Source organism: Thamnophis elegans, chromosome 3 (assembly GCF_009769535.1).
Source record: "Thamnophis elegans isolate rThaEle1 chromosome 3, rThaEle1.pri, whole genome shotgun sequence".
NCBI lineage: Eukaryota > Metazoa > Chordata > Lepidosauria > Squamata > Colubridae > Thamnophis > Thamnophis elegans.
In genome coordinates this window covers 27,841,786-27,864,511 of record NC_045543.1, presented here as the reverse complement: position 1 = coordinate 27,864,511, position 22,726 = coordinate 27,841,786, and the positions used below count along the sequence as shown (strand labels likewise).

The 22,726-nt window shown below is 33.8% G+C and overlaps 1 protein-coding gene across 2 annotated transcripts in view; it reads right to left on the bottom strand.

The window, feature by feature from the left end:
• The window catches only part of WDPCP (WD repeat containing planar cell polarity effector), a 160,558-nt gene that overhangs the window by 111,589 nt on the left and 26,243 nt on the right, over nucleotides 1-22,726 (bottom strand). For both annotated transcript variants that reach the window (XM_032212658.1, XM_032212659.1), the window contains exons 3-7: nucleotides 10,989-11,071; nucleotides 10,343-10,387; nucleotides 9,191-9,241; nucleotides 5,103-5,173; nucleotides 4,794-4,853 (exon numbers count right to left, since the gene is read on the bottom strand). In XM_032212658.1, coding sequence (XP_032068549.1) covers nucleotides 4,794-4,853; nucleotides 5,103-5,173; nucleotides 9,191-9,241; nucleotides 10,343-10,387; nucleotides 10,989-11,049 — 288 coding nt within the window. In that variant the 5' untranslated portion in view covers nucleotides 11,050-11,071. The remainder of the gene's footprint in view (nucleotides 1-4,793; nucleotides 4,854-5,102; nucleotides 5,174-9,190; nucleotides 9,242-10,342; nucleotides 10,388-10,988; nucleotides 11,072-22,726) is intronic.

The window sequence follows — 22,726 nt, the reverse complement described above, 5'->3', positions numbered from 1 at the left end:
AATCATCTTCCATTACAAATTGTAGAAAGTGTGTCAATTGGTTACAAAGAACTTTCGTGCATCCCTTCCACAATCATCACCTATGATTCATATCAAGTTATATATTTTACATCAAATATATATATATATATATTTCTTTCATCATCCTTCATATGACTATAGTTGTTTTAACGTCCCTTTATAACAAACATTCCAAAATTTAAAACAAAATCACATAATGGCATTCCCTTATCTATTTTCAATATCATCCAGCCACATTATATCTTTATAACACATTCAAAATAAAAATTAATTATGTTTAATAACAAAATTTTAGACCTCTTTTCTTAATCATTGTTTACAATTTATATCCAATTATCTTTTGATCATGTCAATACAAATTATTACATTATTATCATTATGTCATTTATTTAACAATAGTTTGACTTACTTTTTCCCCTTTTTTCACCATTTAAAATTTATACCAAATTTCATCTTATCAAACCAATACATATGTATACATTATCATTATCAATTATTTATCTAATTTTATCCATTATCACTACATTTTTAACATAATGCTCTAATTTTAACTAAATTTAACTAGTGTTTTATTATTAATTTTCATATCACAACCTTTGTCTTTCCAATAATAATGTAGCCCTATTTCTTTTGTCATTTGTGGAATTAGTCTTCTGGTTATTTCCTTAATCAAATTTGTTTGGACTTCTTTTCGCCACTTGTTACTTGTTACATATCTTGTAAAATCTCGAAACTCTCCATCAGCTTCTTTAATCAGCTTATCTTTGGTTATCAGTAGTGTTTTTGTCAAAGTTTCTCTCCTTAAGTCCATCCATTCTTCTCTTTTTTCTTCTTCTAAACCTTGAAATCTGGAGTAAAGCACCTTTCCATTTATCTTCCCTTTCTTTGTTCCACTCTTTCCATCTCCAACCACACTCAGTTCATTGTCAATATCCACGGTTATCTTGCCTCTTTGTTCATTTTTCCCTTGGGTTTTTGGGATTCTAGCCTCCACTTTTTCCATTTGCTGGATATCTTCCATTTTTCCATCAGGTTTTACCACATTAAAATTTATATATTCAATATTTTCCCATCTCTTCTCAATTCTCTCTGTTGTTTCTAATAATTTTTGAATTCCAAACATAATCTGTTGTAATGTTATGATTTCTTTTTGATGTCGGCCATCCTTCCAATTAGTAAACACTGCCACTCTGGTTTAAAAACAAATCTTTGTTTTCACTTCTTTCCAGCTACCAACAAGCATCCAAAGAGCACCTGTGTAAACAACCCATGCTCTTCTCCTTATTTCTTCTATAAACAAGCTGCAGTCTTTGAAATGCAAGGTCAAAATGATCAAAGGGAAAAAAGAAAAAGCAATGTTTCCAGGTCTCAACCTACAAGTGGTAGTGTAACTTCTTTTCCTTCTAAGATTACTACCCTCTTTATATTTGTTTTATATCTTCTTTATGTTTCAGGCTTAGAAGAAACAAATTTCTTAAATGAAACAAAATAAAAAGAAAAAATCCATCCCAACCAGTATTGTAGAAATAAAGGAAAAGATTTAATCCATAGGTAAAAAAAGAAACAGAAGAAGAAAATCCGATACTTTCACTTTAAAAAGTAAAAAATGTTTACAAAACTTCCATCCATAGAATAACACACTGTCCAATAATGCTTAATTTTGCCGCTTATTTCCTTTTCTTTACCAGTTTAATTTAACTTCAATCTTTTTTGGGCAGTCTTTTATAAAAATAAGATTTCCTCACCAGATGGACACACTTTCTCTTTCCGCTTTCCTCCCGCTAAGGAGCTGTCCTGACTTCAGCAGCTTGGGGCTGTGCTTATTGTCGCCGGCAATAAGAGATTCTCTTGGATCAATCAGGGACTTTGCGGTGTCCCTGAGATCAGCAAGACGTACTCTTCCCTGTCACTGTGTCTTCGAGACGGTTTAGGTCCAAATGGACCGTCCAGTGGCAAAAGTGTCGACTGCGATCTCAGAGCACCGAGATCACACATCATACCTTCGCAACATTAGCTCCCTTCCCTAGTCAAAACTGATTACTTTTCAAGTCCCCCCATTCACCTTTGGCTGACCTATTTCCCAGAAGCTACCCATCCCACTAAATTTACATTTCCAATCACTACTCAGCAACATTATCCTCTTCCACCATCCTGTTTTGGAACATTCTAAAAAAATGGACCATAAGGATAAATTATCCATGCTGTTTGAAAATGAAGTTTTATAAGAGAAAGGAGGCTGTTATGTCCAAACCACAATCATCACAGGCAACATAAGATGGTGAATGGAACACAGATACATGCAGGCAGGTTTGGTAGCCTACATGTAGTTTCCTAGATTACTTGCCACAATAGTAGTTGGACAATAGAACTTAATGAGGTTTGAGAGATTTGTCGGAAAGCTCTATGTAAGCCTGTATCCAAACCTCCATGATTTATTTTGCTCTGCCTTTGTTTGACTTGCCACCATTTTTTTTCATAATTGTATGAGGTGAATCTCCAATATAAACATATTTTTCCAAGGGAAATTTTATAATACTGGATTTTGTACAATTGTACCAAAACATGGTTTGAATAGACAATATAATGAAGCCTAATTCATCATAATCTTCTCCAACTGACAGGAAATTAGCAAGGCTACTAATTTGCATGTGATTCTTCACTCAGCTCAGTTTCTTTCCATCTAAGACCCTACCAAGGTGTACACCTTAGAATTCCAACCATATTGACATTTAAATGTTGCCAAGGAGAAACCTGCTGTTAATTTATCTCCATAGAGGATTACTTCTATTGTTTTTTCTTCAGATCAGTTATCTCATCATAAAAGAACACACCCTTATGCCATAACTACAAATAAATATACAGGTAGGCCTTGTTTAACATCTAAGGGACACTAATGACTCACGGTTACAGCAGTTGCAGCATCCCCTTGGTCAATTTGGATGCCTGCCAACTATCTCCAATGAAAAGGCTGCAGGATCCTGTGCTAATGTAATCACCATATGTAATTTTCATTGCCAACTTCTGGCAAGGTCAGTGGGGAAGCTGGGAAGAGATCACTTGATCACAGAATATTGGCGCCACACAGGATTTGTCTACAATGTCAACTGGAACTGCTGGAACTGCTGTAGTAAGTTGGCATGGTCACGTGACATTGCACTTTATGACAGCATCACTAAGCAACAGAGTTCCCAGTTCTAATTACTGGTAAGTGAGGAATACCTGTAGAAGCTTTGCTCAGCTTCTGAAAGTCCACCAAATCACTTCTATCTATATGATACTGTTAGATTGTGAAGCAGGATTTCCTTTTGATATATCATGATGATTTAATTCATAGTGAAACATATAATATATGTTTATTAATTAGAGTTTCAGAATGCTTCCTACCAGTTTTTTGAGGATAGAAATCAGACTCAATGTACCTTAATCTTCAGTTCTTTAGTAAGGAGGCATATTACTTCAGTCTAAGTTAGTTTTAGATTGTTTCCTAACAAAACCTAGAAGTACTTTTGAAAGTTCACCAGACTATAAGACGCTTCTAGATTTAGTGGAGGAAAACAATAAAAAAAAGTTTTTGGCCTCCACACATCCCATTTTCACCCTCCCTGGCTCCCAGAAGAACTTTGCAGACCAGAAACAGGCCCGTTTTTGGTGAAAATGGGATGTGCAAAGCACTGCAGAGGACTTCTGGGGATCAGGTAGGGCAAAAACGCAATGCGTTCAGGAGGCCAAAAACAGGCCCATATTCCGTATATAAGATGCACCGAAATTTTCATCCACTTTTAAGAGGGAGAAGTGTGTCTTATACTCTAAAAAATACAGTACATATGCTTTTAAAAATAGAATCCTGCATTTGCTTATGGGGAAATATGTTTCACTGGTCTCAGTGATGTCTATTCTCAAGTAACTATGCAGAAGATTGCAATATAATGCATCATTATCAGATATCAAATCTTTGCCTTTGAAGTTAATAGCTACGCTTGTTCAAATTACAACACATGGTAAGACAAAATATTACCCAGCTTAATAACTTTATCATTATAAAATATAGCTATAATTACAAGAAAATTAAATTATTACATCGATACTATGACTGATTATTAGCATATGTTAATAAAATTCAGTGAATTAAGTTATACAAGTATATGCCTATTAAAAAATCAAGAGTAAAAAGGCAGAAGCAGTTTTTAACATATTTCAGGAAAAAGCTGTTGATTAGACTGCTGGATCACACACTTTATGCCAACTTGTTCCCACTTTCCATGTCGTTAACAAGATGTGAGCAGATGTTTTCTCTATATATTATGTGAATATTTACATAGACACAAAATACACATTCTGGACAGTTCAGAGGTGTCATAAAAAAAACACATCAAGTATAAACATTAAATGATTCTCCTATCTCTGATAATCCAGTTTGAAGCTAGTGATGGGCTAGTGATACACTTGTATATTCAGTAATAAGTCCTGCCAATTTCAAATGAACTTCTATGTTGTGTGAGTGTATGAAGGACTGCATCCTGTGTTTTCTAAATAGTTCATTTTATTTGAAAGCATTATGTATTTTTCATGACTGATTCTAATTTGAAAAGAGACACTTTTGTCAAGACATTCAGCTGATTATTATACTGGTTTTGTTTTTCAAGTGAATATGTGCATCAAGAAATTATCTTAAACAAACACTGTATTTTTCTATAAGTTAACTTAAGACTAGTCTCTTTAACAATTGTTCAGTGCTGTTGATTGGACATTGCAAGCCATGTCAAAATATTCACCTGACAGACATCTTTGCTCTTCCATTTACTCAGTACACACTGACTATTTTGCAACAGTTCCTGGAGAAAAATAGAAAGTAGACAGTGAATAGATGACTGTAGACATTTCATGTGTGGTTAAAGTTCTTCTGTTTTTCAAAGAGGAAAGATTTCCTGACATCTAAAACAAAGATGCAACTGTTTTGGATATCCCACCATTCAAAAGCCGACTTATCACCAGAAGATGATCTTTTGGAAAATTAAAGGTGTTGAAAGAGATTTGAAAACATGGATTAATTGTTGTTATGCTTGAATCTTTCTGAAAAATACCTCTAGCTCCTTAAGTGTGTCTCGAAGCTTTTCTGGACGTTTGTTCTTAAGTATCCACGGATAATTTCGAGCTAGCAAATAAAATAAATATATAAGATATTGCATGCCATAATGAATAACTATAACTAGTATTTCATTTGAATCCATAGTTTATGAATAATCTTTACATAAAACATTCAAACACTGAAAAGATCACATTAAAAGGAATGTAGAATTTCACTGCTTTATGAACATTATCAATCCCATTATAAATTTGTTTTATAATTTAAAGTGTCCATTTTCAAAGCATATATTTATTCAAAGAACATTTATCACTAAAATTCTACATAACGTGGACTCAGAAATCAATTATGAACCTGCTAGTTTCTGATGATGTACAGTGAGTTTTTTTGCCACTATCATCAAAGCGTGACTGTTAAGGAGGGTCTTCTCTGTGATCAAGCCTGGATTATGGAACACATTATCATGGAAGTCCTATTTGGTCCATTTTCTGTTTGAGAGGTCCTTATTCTTCCAAATGTCTGACTGGCCAAGGAGAGTAGTTTTGTTAGTTGTATTTTGTATTTGTATTTGTGTTTATTTGTATGCCGCCCTTTTCCCTGGGGGGACTCAGGGCGGCTCACAATCCAAAGGAAGGGGGGAAAACAGACTTTTACATATAAGACAGTACATGATTAAAACGCAACATTCATACCATTCGGGCGGGTTACAATCTTTAGCCCCAGGCCTGACGGGATAGCCAGATTCTAAGGGCTGTGCGGAAGGTCTGGAGGGTGGTGAGGGTACGAAGCTCCACGGGGAGATCGTTCCATTGGGTCGGGGCTACCACCGAGAAGGCTCTCCTCCGCGTGGTGGCCAGTCGGCATTGGCCAGCGGATGGAACTCGGAGGAGGCCTAAACGATGAGATCTAATGGGTCGTGTGGAGGTGATCGGCAGTAGGCGGTCTCTCAAGTACCCAGATCCACTACCATGAAGGGCTTTATAGGTGGCAAGTAGCACCTTGAAGCGTATCCAGAGATCGACAGGTAGCCAGCGCAGCTCGCGGAGGATAGGTGTTACGTGGGTGAAGCGAGGTGCACCCACAATCGCTCACGCGGCTGCATTCTGGACTAGCTGAAGTCGCTGAATACTCCTCAAGGGCAGCCCCATGTAGAGCACATTGCAGTACTCCAGCCTAGAGGTCACAAGGGCACGAGTGACTGTTGTGAGAGCCTCCCGGTTGGCCCTTTGCTTTTAAGTTGCTTCTAACTGTAGAACCTCTTTTACTGTTTTTATTTCTATGTGTGTCTCTTGTTACTCATTTATGGGTTTGTTTTATGATTTTTAAATTTCTGTGAATAATCATGTACTCTATTTATAGTGGAAATTAAATTTATGGACAACTGCTTAAGGCCATACGAGTAAATACTATCGTATTGTAGGCACAACAGCAATAGCACTTTAATACTTTAACACCTTCCCATGGTCCTTTGCAGCACTCGGAGAGCATGCAGAAAAGAACCATTCACCCATAATACTGGGATGAAGTTGAGTGGATCAGGGATTGCTGCAGTACTGTGGGTAGCCAATTGACATGCGATGGGTGGGTTGAACAGCTGAATTCCAAATACCGCTTCCCTTGCTTCAATTGTTTAGCTTGCTTAATGTGTTACTCATTTTGGAATACTCTAGCTGAGTAGCTGAGGCTATGGAGCATTACAGGATCATAAATGTAGGGAAGCAAATTTCCAGAGATTATCAGTGGGCAGTATGATGGGAGACACTGGGTCGATTGTTGCTGGAGAACAAAGGCCTTCAAACTGGTGTTGTTTCCAGCTTTTTGGCCTTGTTTCCTGCGTCTTGATGACTTGAGTTGTTCTCTGCCTCATCCCCCAGCTGCTGTTAGTTAACACCAGATCTATATACAAGTACAGAAGGGAAAAGTATTAATCCATTTTTTCAAATGGACACTAACAACTCTGATTTTAAGAAAGGCATTATGGCTTATTAAATGAGATCCATTATACCAGCTAAATGATAGCATTATAGAACTTTGTGACTTCAATCTCCGTGTCCTGGGTGTGGGTTCAGATTGGGCTTGGCCTTTCATGACCTACGTGACAACTATGGATTTATCCCTGGAAATCTCTGGCCCAATACATATAAGCACTCACATCTTAAACTTGGTGGGAACACCAGTTATGTAATCTGCAGGTGTAAGATCTGTCATAAATTTTCCTGCACATAGTCATATTTTCACCTCACTTGATGGTCTGTCACAAGTACATAATGGATCCTGAGGGTACTGGGGTGTTTTCCCAATGATTAGATAAGCAGTCTGACTGAGCAAATTGTTGCTCTCTCAAAATCAGAATCAACTAGAATATTGGAAGAGATGTCCAAATGGCCTTTCCTTGATCAATGAGATTTTTGTGTGTGTGTTTGTTTGTGTGTGTGTGTGTGTTTCTGGGAGGGGGGGGAGTCCTAGACTTACTGAAGACATACAGATGAAAAGTTAAAGAGAGATCTAGAACAGTATGGCAGAAAGCAAGTAGAATGTTATCAAAGATAATACCACTTCAGGAATATTCCATGGCAATAGCAGTACTGATGCATATTTATTTATTTCTTTTTGTTTGTTCAGCGTTACCCATACCCTTCTGGACAGACATGGGGAGAACTTCCTACAGACTACTGTGATATTTTTGCTGGATTTTCACAGATAAAACCATGTCAATTTCTCAGAGTTAAATGGCACTTTAGCAAAGTCTTGCAAACTGACTTAGGCTGCATCTTACAAGAGAAAGATTGAAGACAGCCTCTCATTTCAGGCAGCTATTTGGGATGTGTGCAGATCAGTGGATACAGGAGGTGACTGTTTTCTCCTTGAATCAGGCAGTGATTCAAACTCTTCAGAAACAGTAATTTCTTCACCCATCCTTGTTGGAACTCCATCCAATCTCTAATCTGTGTTTCCTATCATGGAAACATTATGGACAAGGGGGTAGGAGTTCCACTATAAAGATTCTAAAGGAAATAAACGCGTTATTTCCTTTCCAATCAGGATTCAGGCCCAGGCATTGGATGCAAATAGCAATGATTGTCCTGGTTGACGATCTGTGTTGGGAAGTAGAGGGAATGTACTTCTCCTGGCCCTACTAGATGTCCCAATGGCATTCCTTTTCATTAAACATGGCATTCATTTGGGCCACTTAAAAATAATTTGAACTGGGAAAATTATGGTAGTTCTACTACTTCCTGAATGAACAATTCTATGTAATGTGCATGCAACGGAAACAGTTGAGTGCTTGTTACTCCAGTCTGGAATGAAACAGTGTTCATTCCTCTTTCTCATGCTGTTTTAACTTCTATCTGAAACTACTTATCTGTCAATTTGAGGTGAGGTATCAATATGATAAGGGCCATGAAAGTTTTGGAGATCCTAATTAAATTTCCTTTGAAAGCAATGGACTGCTTAATAATGGGGGAACCAATTTAGTAGCATTAGAGTTTTGATTTGATTGCTGCTTGGCTTCCAATAGGGTCCTAGATTCAATTCAAGACATAAAGTTTTAATCTTTAAAACCCAGCTTGTCTCAGCACTCTTGTTTCTTCAGGATGTTCTATCTCAAGTGGAATCAGTCCATTGAGTGGGTTCATCTTAAGAAAGAGTGCTGAGGATCCCCACACTATGTGAAGTGAAAGAATCAGTATTAGTCATGGAGGTTATCGTTTGAGAGAAATAGAGAGCCAGGCTTAATGTTTTCTTTTGTAATAGTTCTTCCACCCTCCACCCATCTCCTTCATGAGGTTCAACAGAAAATACCCATATTTGCAACCTGGTGCTTTCCACAAGTTTTGGATTACAAGTTTTCACCAACCTGGCTGTAATGAATGAAAACAAAAAGAACTATAGTCCAAAAGGTATGCAAAAAAACAGAATGTCTATCTCTGGGACAACTTGCTATTTCTCTTAAAAAGCAGCATCTCATTTAGAAAAGCTAGTTCTACAGTATATATTATTTTAAAAAGCAAAGTTAAAGAAAAACATACATTTACATATTTGTACATTTATTTGCAGTAACAAGAAAATAGAAAATGCTCTTACACTCTGCTAATTGTTGTTTCTCATATAAATAACCAACTTTCATTTGTGGCTCTACAAGAAGAAGAAAAACGAAGTTGAACTATCAATTTCTATTGTCAGCAAGCTACTATTTATATTTTGGAAAAGAAGAGATATTTCACAAGGAAAAACAGGGCTGGTCTATAACTGTAATAAAGATTTGATTGGTAAAAAATAACATTTTTTTCTTTCTCTGGTACACTAAATTTGTTGTAAAATGGAAGCAACTTCAACAATGACACTAAACAAGTTTTATTCTAATTAACTTGACAACTGAATCCAAACCAAAACCAGTCTGTGCTGCTTGTGGAGGCCGCATGGAATGCTCACACAAACTACCACTTTAATGTGGACCAAAACAGGAAGTCATTCTAGATGAAAAGACCTTTTGGCCCATCATGAATCTTCCAGGATTAAAAAGTTTAATCAGATAAAGAAAATTGATCATTCACTCTGAAATGCCCATTTCAAATATCAAGAAAGGAAGATCCAGGAAACCAACATCAGTGCATTCCTATGAATTTACATTGCCCTCTACTGGATCTTCAATAAATAAAATGTAACAGGCTCTACCAATTTAATATATTGTACTTTATATGTTTATACAAAACATTTAAAATTTCTTAAGTATACTTTTTTGTTGAAAAAAATGTTTAAAAGTAGGATGAGTTAATGGCTAACTAGTGGTAGAGCAAAATAATTTGGAATAGTTTTGGTTCATGGGGGGGGGGGATCAACAATTGGACAAGATCTTTGTCAAAAACAAAGAAGTCAAAAATTATAGAAATATCTGAAATCTCATCAGGAAATAAAATGCCGTACTATAAAAACAGGACAAGAAAGAGAAGTGGAAATACAAGAAAGATAATGCAGAAGTCCACATGGACAATCTTAAGAAATTACCTTAACAAGTTATGCAGACTTAAATATTATATGATTTACTAGATATTATATAGGTTTCAGACTATGCTATGACTGTTGGAATAAAATAGGCACTTAATGATCAAATTACCTATTGTTGTAAATATACTGCATAAATATGTAATCATAAAATACAAAACATACAATTTTTGAAATGCTGAATTTTTAACTGTAATCTTATTATATCTTTTATTATAAGTGTCAAAATTTTACCTGGTTCCTTCTTTTCATGGTACTGATAGACACCAATATCTTTGTCTAGATAATTAAGGAAATACAACCTTAATTATTGTATTTAAAACCAAGTAAATTTCTTTGCACATCATGGTAAAATAAAACATGCAGTGACACAAATATACAGTAATTCAAGTTGCCAAGCACAAATGCAAGAGTGACAATATCATATAGACATAATGTAGATACACATACCTATACATGTAAATACCTGGGAAAAAATCTTTATTGCAATTACAACACAATACATAACGAAGAGTATCTACTGTATCATATTAAATAGTTTGATAGAAGTTTGCTTCATGTTACATAATTAGGATCTTATCATCTCTGAAATAAGTAGCAAAGAAGTCTGACAATCTACCTCACTTTCAGCTCAAAGTTTTACAGATAAGTATTCTTTCTGCAAAGTTTTAAACAGTTAGGAAATCAAGTTAGAAATCACAATTTTTTGTTCAGATAGTGTTGATCGGATAATGAATGCTGTCACTTGTTGGAGAATGAATAACAAGTTTTTGTATACTGTATGAATCTGGAAACCAAGTGCAATGCACATTAAGCTTAATATTAACATGGTTTGGAAAGTTTCTTTAAAAATTGGGAAGACATATAACATCTATTTTACCTTCAACATATAAGATGCTTTTCACCGACCAAAGGTGCATTTCAGAGAGAAAAACAGTCATCTATAACAGTATGCACTTAATTCTAGGGTAAAAAGAGATGGAAGCAAAGGTAAGATGTAAAGTAATGAAATTTCTTTATCATTGTAAAACTGTAGGACCTACCTTCGTGGATGAAAAGCAAATCATCTTCAAGCAAAACAAGAAAGTCCAGTTGCCTTTTGAAAGAAAGCACCTGGATGACTGAGAATCTACATAGACACGTAGCACCTAAGAACACTATTTTCTACTAATTTGAATGAGTTGACATTTACTAACTGTGCTTACTGATCTAATTTAAACCAAATAAATTAAATCATATTAAGTTATTTGAATTCAATAATTCAATTTAGATAGACAGGTATATGATAGGTAGACAGACAGACAGTGTTTGTGATTTCTCTAATTTTCTACCTTAAAGTTGTATTGTAACAAATGATTTAGATTCGCCACTTCTCTGTGTTCCCAAATCTGCTCCAGAGATTTGGAAACTCGCTGCAGGAGACTTGGGGTTATGTAAGGAATGCAAATAGGAAAAGAGAAAAGAAGAGAATGCCAGTAGTATTAGCAGATATTGTATGTAGCCCTCTGAAATCAGGTGTTGTTGAAAAGGAGTGCTTGAATGTAACATAATCATACTGCCATAAAGATTGGCAGTAAAGCTGCAGAGTAATAATTTACATAAAAGACTAGCAATTGCTTTTTGAGTAGATGATGGTGTTAATGCCTGTAGAATGCAAATATGACTGAAGGACATTTAAGGTGAAGAAAAAAAAGCAGCCATGATCTGAAATCCAGCAAACAGCCAATAAATAATATCAGAATGTTATACCATTGCTTGAAATGACATCTTGCACAAAATTTTAAATGCACAAAATAGCTTATAAAAGTGATTTACCTTTGTTACCTTCTGGGAGGAGTCTTTGTAGTATCAGAAGCAGAACAACTAGCTTCTGTAATAGTTTTGTATCTTATAGTATCAACCTTGTTAACTCTCAAGACTATATATATATAATTATATATGTATATATATGTGTGTGTGTGTATGTATGTATATATATATATGTAGGTATATGTATATGTATACGTTTTTCAAGTAATCATCTGTCAATTCACATGCATAATTATATGCATTGCCCCAAGTGAAATTTAAGGGCTTTTGATGTGAACTCCACCCATTCATAATATGTTGTTAGGCATGGCTCCCACTGAACTCACTTCTGCTTCTAAAACCATTGCAGGCAATCTTAAGAAACAAAGACTATGTACAGTAGAATAAGAGAGCAGGTTGTATGACTTTATAAATGACACTTAAAGATACGTAACCAGTTTTTTTGTTATGATCTCTGCAAGTTACATATTGAGTTCAGCACTATAAAAGGACCTAGCCACTGCAGCCTACCTGCTATGCACCAAAGGACTGGCACTGGTCCACCATTGGGGACCCCTGAGGTAATACACCACAGTGATGCAATATTTGCTCCTTAAAATGCACAGGCATTTCCACCCACTTTGGGGTGGAGGGGGAAAAAGTGTCTTATGGAGAGAAAAATACAGTAATTAATATATAAAACATTAAAAATTAAATAATTTAAGATTAAAAATGTTGAATCTATACATATTGTGGAAATAATGATGTGTTCCTTGCTATATGTTAAGTTCCACTTTTAACCTGAGAGCAATACTTTGCAAAGATACCATCTGAGATTCAGCACATGACAATGACCAAAATTACACAAATAATATTCCAAGCACAATAACTGTTTGGCCATCCTTCTAAAAGAAGCAAAGTGTCCACAAACGCTACACAAGTAGATGACATATAACCAAGAAGTCAAAAGAATTAACTGAATTTTATTAAATGTATGAACATGTTTTTTACTAAGAAAGGAGAAAGTTGGTAATTACCAAAAGTTGAATCTAGTCATGTTATAGGGAGTAATGCTATGTTCCTTGAAATAAGTAAAGTTACCGTTTATTCCAGGTAAGTGTTGAGTCAAAGCTGATCTTTACAAATAGAGACAGTTTACTTGTTCTGTCATTTGATTATGTGCCATTCGTGTTAGCTCTTAGTAACTACTTAGATCAGTGGTAGTCAACCTGGTCCCTACCGCCCACTAGTGGGCGTTCTAGCTTTCATGGTGGGCAGTAGGAGTTTGCTGTAACTCTGCTTTATAAATTTTATAAAGTAAAGTTACTTCCCTACTTTATAAATCACCATTACTGTGGAACCGATGGGAGGTTAGAAAATTTTACTACTAATAGAGATACAAAAGTGGGCAATAGGTATAAAAAGGTTGACTACCCATGACTTTTTCTACAGGATAATCTTTCTCCAATATGTATCTTTTATTTCCTCTTCATAAATGATCAGTTTGAGAGCTGGTTCTCATTTTGACAGGAAGTCTAGTGAACATTTCCAAAACAACCAACAAGTGAAGATAGTTCTGCCTTCACGGAAAACATGTTTCTACCATCACCACCAAAATAAATCACATACAAATCAGATATTTGTCATCTTAAATTGGTTATATAAAGATTTTGCACTTGAAAGTAGAATATTTGCTTGAATTCTTGTGTTGTGATCTTAAGTCTGTTTTAAGTAAATATTACCATATTATTAATGCTGTGATGTTATATTATTTTAAAATAAATATTATTATTAATATCATTTGCAGTAATATGTAAATGATGGAATTGATATTTATTTTTCACAATGATATATTCTTCACTTTTATTTTTTGGAGAGTAATGGATACCCCTCTCCCTCATATCAACAGTAGAGACCTTCAAGCTTCTAGGTTCTATTATATCTTAAGACTTATAATGGACACCTAACATCAAAAATGTTGTGAAAAAAGCACAACAAAGAATGTTCTTTCTGCACCAACTCAGAACGCTCAAACTGCCCAAGGAGCTGCTGATTCAGTTCTACAGAGGAATTATTGAGTCTGTCACCTGCACCTCTATAACTGTCTGGTTTGGCTCTGCAACCAAACAAGACATACACAAACTTCAACGGATAATTAGAATTGCAGAAAAACCAATTGCTATCAACCTGCCTTCCATTAGGACCTGTATATTGCACGAGGCAAAAAGGGGGCTGTGAAAATATCTACTGCCCCTCACATCCTGGACATAAATTGTTTCAACTTCTAGAGTTTTTTTCCTGAATGCCATCACTCTGCTAAACAACTAATTCCCACAACACTGTCCAATTATTTACTAAGACTGTATTACTATTCTTTTCATCCTTTCTAGTACCTATCTCTTCCCACTTATAGCTATAACCATGTTGCTTGTATCTTTGCAATGTACATTGTTTTATTGTTTCCTAGTATGATTTGATTGCTTATTAGTATCCTATGACTATCACTAAGTGTTGTATCTTATGATTCTTAATGAATATATTTTATTATTTTCTTTATGTACACTGAAAGCATATGCACCAAAGGCAAATTCCTTGTGTGTCCAATCACATTTGGCCAATAAAGAATTCTATTCTATATTCCATTAAAATGTGTTTGCATAATATTAAAATTAAAAATAAGAAGATTTAGAGAATCTCAAGGAACTTAAAAGATAAACATCCTTTACCTCACTGCATGGTACATATGAGTGTAGTTCTTATGAAAGAGCCTTAAGCTTTAGAAGCTACAGAGCAGTGCTCCAAAAAGGCTCATAACCAATGTATATGAAACAGAGGCCAACATGAATTTTATGGATTACTGTTATTTCAATAAATAATATTAGATCAAGTTGGTATTATAGTTGAGTAACTTTTCTCACTCAATCAGATTCTACATATTTAGTTAGTACTGTTGCATACTCTTTCTGGTTTAAACCATTGAGTTGAGACAGGAAATTATTTTCATCTATAACTTTTATCTATTTCTACAACACCAACAAAGGTTATATTGTCTATCCTATAAGCTTCTCTCTCAAGCTTAGAAGGTTAGACTTTGAACCTAGGAACAATGAACAGTTTGCCTGTGGTTAAGTGTTCCTGTACCTCTCCTTGCTCACAGCTTTTGATACTTCCTGAAAATTCCAATAGTAATTTGTGCAGCATAAATGAAGGTGAGTTAGTGAAAGTGGCAGGGCTCCCCCATCTCTGGTGGAATTATGGAGGAATATTTTCATGTTGCTGCCTCTTCCAGCATCCCTCACCAGTGGTCATATTAGCAGGGCCAGGTTGATTTGTTATTTAGTGATACAGTTCCTACTACTGACTAGTTACCGTATTTTGGATCCAAGACAACATTAGACAAGACATGCTAGGATAAGTACGAAATGAAAAATACAAGATAGGTAGATATCATTACAAAGTACCCATATATGCAAAAAGATAAGGAACATGGTATCCCTGGAACAGACTAATTTAAGGAATTAAAAGTTTTGGAAACCAATATGTGGGGAGGACATGAAGAGAAGATTTGAGTTAAAGTGAATGAATACATCAGGTATAACAGAACTATGGAGAGAGCAGAAAGATATATATACAGACAGCAGAAAAACATAGATTTGGCAAGGTATACCATTAAAATTTAGACAAAACTGTTGATAGAACTCTGCAGAGAAAGGTTTATTGTTTCTGGTAATGTTTAATAGCTTTTATTTTTATGTATGCACAATGTTTAATTGTTAAGAGAGGAGTGAAAGGGGGATTTAGATTAAATGAAAAGGGGGGTTATATACTTATATTGTTAGGAATTTTTGTTAATTTTTGTTAATAATTTTTTTGTTAATTTTGTTAATTTTACTGGACCTTTGCTGATTAACAAGAAGAACAGAAGATTTAGAGAGGAGTTCATAGAAAATGGATGAGATATGGGATGAAGATGTATCTGGTTATATTTTAAGAGACAGCGATAAGCTGTTAATGTTGAATATGTTTGCTGGGGATAAAGGAGAAAGTTTTTTTTCTTACTATCTTTTTGGGGGAGTGTTCCATACTTTTTAAAAATATATATATTTTTGTGTTGGTTTTTGTATTTCATCTGTTTTATATAATTCTTTAAAAAATTATTGAAAAAAGGAATTGTGCAGAGAAAAAAAATCCAATACTGAGGTTATAAGTGGATGTAATAGGTAAAAATGATTTAATTAATGAAAGAAAAGTGAAAGGAAGCATGACATAAAAAATCATATTTAAGGAAAGATGTCTATGAAGATTCTCAATCATCCAGTCATGGTTGTCTCAAAGGTGCCTTTTCAAAAGGCAAGTGGACTTTCTTGTTTGTTTTTTGAAAACATTTTCCTTCTTGGATGAGAAATAAAACATTTTAAAAGGAAAAAACCAAGGAAGTCCAGTTGCCTTTTGGAAAGGCATTTCTGGTATATGCTGTTTTAGGCAGAGCTAAAGCTCATCAAAATTTTATTTCATTTAATTTCTGTTGTTTGTCATTTTAAACACCATTATAATAACTAAAAATATATGTTATTTTCTCACATTCGTTTCTTGTGCTAAACTCACTTTAAACTAGTTTCCCCCCCCCCTACACAGGTTCTAAAGTCCATTGAAAGGGAAGAAAGTAAAAGAAACTAAAAATAAGAAAAGAATTTTCCTCTTTTCTCCCTCTGGTATATTGTAATGTGACTTCCTTTTTAATTCTCCAAATGAGAATTCCTGGATAGAAAGTAACCCTGAAAAGTTGGGGTAGGGACATGATCCATAATTTATCAGTAGCTGTATTGACCTTATTATCAGTAGTTGTATTGACCATATTAAGAGAGTACAATAGTTATTTTCTCCTCAAATCATTTATATATTCAGCAAGAAAACATCAGAGGAGTCCATGTTAACAGCATATTACTATTTTAAAATGCTAAATGTTTCCAAATGTATCTTGACTTTTGACTTAAGTCTTTAGCGTCGGTACGGCATCGCCAATCCCTTCGCTGTAGAGTCGCATGCATCCCGAATCAACGGGATCCATGATTCTAGGCTAAGTACTACTTAAGCTCGCCGGGCCCAAATGTATCATTTTACAAATATATCGTATATCACAGAGGGATAAATAAGCCAGTATCCACTATGATTGGAAAGTTACCCTGAAACTTTTATTGTCACAAGAAAACCAACTATGAGTTGTGTAATAATCACTGGGGAGAAAAACATTATCTGATTACCTAAGAATAGTGGCATGAAAATCACACACTGTAAACTTATTTCCATTTGCTAAGAAGTTGTTTCATGCTTCACTGAATTAATTCTTCACGTTTTAAGAAGCCTGGATATAAGACCTATCGTTTGAAATTACAAGTGGTCATGTTATAGCAATAGCGGTGCATTCAGTTTTAAGACATTCACATGTGTAATAACACCAAAATTATATCTTGAACTAAATTTCTTCTTTGGAGCAAACACATGAATTAGAAAATTTTTGATACAACTAGGTTTCAGTTTCATAGACCGAACAAATTACAGTTCTTAAGTCTATGTAAAATATTAGTATCCATAGCTCTGGTTTTAAAATTGTAGGGAGTCATTATAAGTCACTTCAATAATTAATCCTAATCTCTCATTATTCTGATGTTACTGTGTGTGGACACATATCTTGTATAAGATTTAATAATATTTGAAAGCAAATTATGAAATCCGTCAAAATTCTAAGAATATCTTTGATACAAAGGCACTGAAAGCAAGTATGTACACAAGCTTCAATTTTTCAATCTAATAGGTAATATCACAAACATAATTCATTTTATTACATAGATATGTAAAAAGTGAATTTCTCCTTTCTTGAATACTAAACATTTATTTCATATTCTACCTTTTTTAAAATAAATATTATTGTTCTAACATGATTTTGAAAGGCACCTTTTAATTCATATATGAAACAAGAGTTATAATAAGCACAGCTATATTTCAATAAACTTCAGATAATATGAATGGTCACCAATGAATTTCACTTATGATATTAATGAAGTCATTTTGTTTAAACTGTTTTGGAAGCTAGGGTGTTGTTGTTTTTTTCAAAAATAATTTCATAAAGTTAAAATAAGTCAAAGAAAACACAATAAAAGTGTACTAGAACTTTAACAAGATAGGGTTAAATTTTAATTTGACAAAATTTTAAAAGTCTGGGCACAATATTTGAAAGCAGATGAATGAATCAAACTAGAATAAAGATATCCAATTATACAGTCAACTATAGAAATGTGAAATGCCCTCAGTTCAGAAGAAAACTTTTAAGTATTATAATTAATTCTCAACAACTAGTTACAAGTTATTTTTTTTGCAGACAGTAAATATTATGTTACATCATGTTATTTTTGGTTTAGAATACTACCATATAAAAGTTGTAGGTACAAAGTCAGTTTAGATCTATTGAAGTCAAATATCCTCACTTAAATGGTTCATGGTTTAAAACATTTTGTTGCATTTACAATAAAATAATCCAGCATGTTCTTCTATAAATAGAAAGCAGAAAAATACTTTGGTTAATCAATGACCTTAATAATTACATTCAAATAATTATGAAAAATAAATAGGTACTAGTTTATATAAATATGGTAATATAAATATGGGATCACTAATTATTTTTCTGTTTTCAATGAATGCATTGTTTTAATTAATTATCTGGTACAAGTTAAAAGCATTGTTTATTTAAAACTCAACATTTTTAGTCATTCTTTTTCTGTATAAATACTCAATTCAAGACACGCTATCTAATAAGTCACAATGGATTTGCATGGTTCTAGTAGTATCAAGGCACTTCCTAGTCAGGTATTATTGAAAAAAGTATATAATGCAAACTGAAATACTTTTACAAAATTGAAATGAAAACATTTTTTTTTCAAAATCTTCAGCCAGCCCTTGCCACTGGCATAAGCAATGACAGTGTTCTGCAAATGCTATTTCCATTCATTCCATGACCCTCTACATTTCACTCCAGTTCTTTATGTATTTATCTTCTAGTCTACCATTATAGGCATTCCTTTTCATGATTTTTAAATGGCAAGCTAACTATTACAGAAGACAGTACTATGAACCACTTCATACATTACAGTCAACATAAAGAGATTGTTGGCTTCCAGTAAGGGCGCTCCAAAAACCTTACGTGAAAAGTCATTATGAATTTGGCATGCTTGTAAGGCAGGAAATAAATGTATTAAGCCTCCAAATTCTTATTTTGAGATTTATGTGGCAGAACATATCACATCATGAAAAGTCACCGTATACTGCTCAGATTTAGCTGCATAATCTTGAGAAACTCTGCAGTCAGAAAAATAGTGTGTGGAGGTTGCTGAGTTTACCATCCTTATTCTATAGTGATCAGATTAGCACACACAGCAAGACATGACCATACAAATCGAAATACCCAGTTTTTGTACAGATTGGAAAACTAGGGTTACCCTTAATCTTACTATCCAAGTATTTATTAGCACATTTGTTACACTTGTATCTGTTCTGAATTAATTACATATCTTAATTACTTATCTGTCACTACATATCTTAATGAATTTATAGTGGTTACTGGCAGAGAAATGGCTTCCTTCCACATTGAAATAAAGACCTATTTTACCAAAGAATTCAGCCTTTTAAAAACAAATGTATAAACATTTAGAATATTTATTATCCAATTAACACTTTTTCTAAATAAACAAGAGTCAGAAATAATTTTGTATGCTAATCTTTTCTTCCTGTGTTTTGCATAATTTTACCCTTTTAATTTTCGTCTCAAGAGGGAGTCGTAAGCCATGATTATCAGTTGCCTCTGTATTAAAAAATAATTTAGAAAAAGATATATTAAATTCTACACCCGCCAAATTTAGGAAAGCTTTATCCTTAATGTTTAATGTTCTTCCTACAATTGTCCTAGAAAAGAAATATAGTGAAACCCCATACTGTCCCTGTGGTCATAGAAACCACAGCCCATGTTCTTCTCTACTGTCAGTTCTATAGGGGCATTCTCCATGAGCTGATTAAAACTCTTTTATTTACATTTCCAGGGCATTCTGATGTTTTCTATGTGCACTAACTGTTAAATAATACAGATAAATTTATTTTTCTAAAAGCACTAAAAACTATATATTATTTGTAAGCTTTGTCCACAAATGATTCCTAATAGTTCTTGTTAAGAGGATAATTTTTGTTCATTTCATTGCTTGAATTTTTTTTGGCCAATGACTGAAATAAAGTTCTGTCCTTCTATGTTAAATTCAATTTTATGTAAGTTTCAATTCAAAACAAACTTCACCTGAAGACTTTAGGATATCTTTACATTATTAGTTGCCCTACTTTCTAGAATTACATGAATAAAATATGCATATTTGCATGTATATTTTCTACATTTATATTCATATTTCTGCAATTAAATAAATAGTCATGTTTTTATTGCACATATAAAATGTATTTCATTTTTTATTTATTGGAATTTGTCAAACAAAAATGAGAACAAGAATAAGAGAATAAAAATACAATGATAGGGACAATAGGCATGTTAGTGCACTTATGCACGTCCCCTGTAAACCATAAATCTCTCCTTTTTACCATGATGATGTATATGATATTATTTTCAATAATATGAATAAAGGATAACAACTACATTACAGACTCTAGGCAAAACCTGTCAGTTTGAATGAGACCTTGGTGCTTCTGTTGAATCCTTACATAGCAAACTATGTTTTGTTTAGGCATTTTTAAGACCTGTAAATTTTTTCTGATGGGATACATCATAAAAAAAACACTTTGTAAGTGTTTTACTGACTAAAGTTATAGAGTGTATACCAGTAAACTGAAATAATATACTAAAAATATTTGAGGAGCAAATAGGAAAATAATAGGTGACAAAAGCATTAAAATACCCTGGATACATTAGAAATGGTTTATTTAAAAATACATTTTATTTATTTAACTACTTTATTTAATGTATATACCCAGCTGCAGATATTCAAAAGATATTTGATACTATAACTACCCTACTGTAGTTTGATCTATAACAAACTCTTCAATTGTATCCAGTTGTATTTAAGTACAATGACAATGAAGATTATACTTAATAGTGTTTTACATTCATTAATTTTATCCACTGCTGTTTATGTTATTAACAAAAAATGTTAAATCTGCCTTTTCTTTTAGTGTTGTTTGAAAGTATGATTTGTCTGGATAGTAAGGGGAACAGAAAAGTTATACTGTAATCTAAGAAGCCAAATGAAGCCTCATTGCAGAAATACCCTCTAATGGCTGCAAAGCAGAGTACTTACTGAAGTAACTATCAAAGCTTTCGGATCATAAACAATGTGCAAAAGTTGATCAGCCAGAGTCACAAATGATGAGTTGTCAGTTTTATAAGTTCTTTAACTCAATTAAAAATAATAAATATGTATACACATACATATATCACACTGCTAGTGCACTCAATATAAATTAAATTAAATTAAAATAGTTGGTTAAATCATCAATCTTTTTAGCAGGAGAAAACAACAATACTGCAGATGACCCCATTTGTAAAATGGAAAAGAGTGTTAATTTCTGCTTTTATTGCAACCATTACAATCATATTAACTAACAAATGTTAGATAATTGAGAAAAATCTAGCCCAAATATTTAAGCAACTTTCATAATCGGGCAAAGGGCCATTGCTTGGTCAGAGAATCAGTGCTTTTGGTGTAAACAACTCTCATGTTTAATCTCAAACGTCTGCAGGCAGGTGTGGAAAACATCATCTTATGAAATCCTGGAGAGCTAATGTCAGTGAGCATACACTCTACTGAGGTAGAAAGATAGATTTTAACATAAGATTGCTTCCTTCTGCTGCCACTCAATCCCATTCTCTTTCACATATGAAACCTCATTGGCCAGAAATATTACAGGCACCTGGGAAATACTTTTACCATAGAAATAGTGAGAACAGCCTGGTCTATTTTTTATAATTTTTATAATATCAACAACTGAGGAAATTGGAGGTAATAGAAAAGAAAAAAAGATGCAAAATCAACCTTCCTTTCCAATGCAGGGAAAATACATTGTTTATTATTTTCTGCCAAGTGACCAAGCTAATTCCCCATATATATTGTTCTGAACTCTCAAACCATGGAACCCTTTCCCTCATGGGAGCTTGAGATGGAAACACAGGCAAATAAGTAACGTCTAGGAGAATCAAACTCTGTGCTTATAGTTTATGTTGAGAATAGATTTGGATTTCATACCACCAGCAAAGTACAGTACCTGTTTCTCTTTTTTTAGAAGAAATTGTGTCCAACGATCCACCGATACGTTTCACACAAATCTGCAATGTGATTTTAGGGCCTACTGCCAAAGATTGTCTTCGTGATAAAAATAAATGTCTAAAACATAACTTATTTAAACTTTAAAACTGGCCTGAAGGCTGGCTCTTGCACAAAATGCATAAATTATCGAGTTTGGGTTAAAGATATCAAAAGCACAATTTCTGTTTCTAATAAATTGACAAGAGCTCTTTCAGGCACAAATAAATAATTTTTAAGAACCCTGCCATTTGTACTATGCAATAATATTAGACATAAAGGGCTCCAAAAGTCCAAAGTAAAAAAAAATAGCTTATTCAGCATCAAACCACCCGATTAGAAGTGCTCTTATTTTCCTGGTACACAAGAGACAGAAAGAATGTTTTTTCTAGTGATGGCTTTGTAATTTCACAAAATACCTATCTTCTCTAAAGGAGCCTTTCAGAAATGCTTTTATCATTACTCCGGTAGAAAAGGAACATGCTAT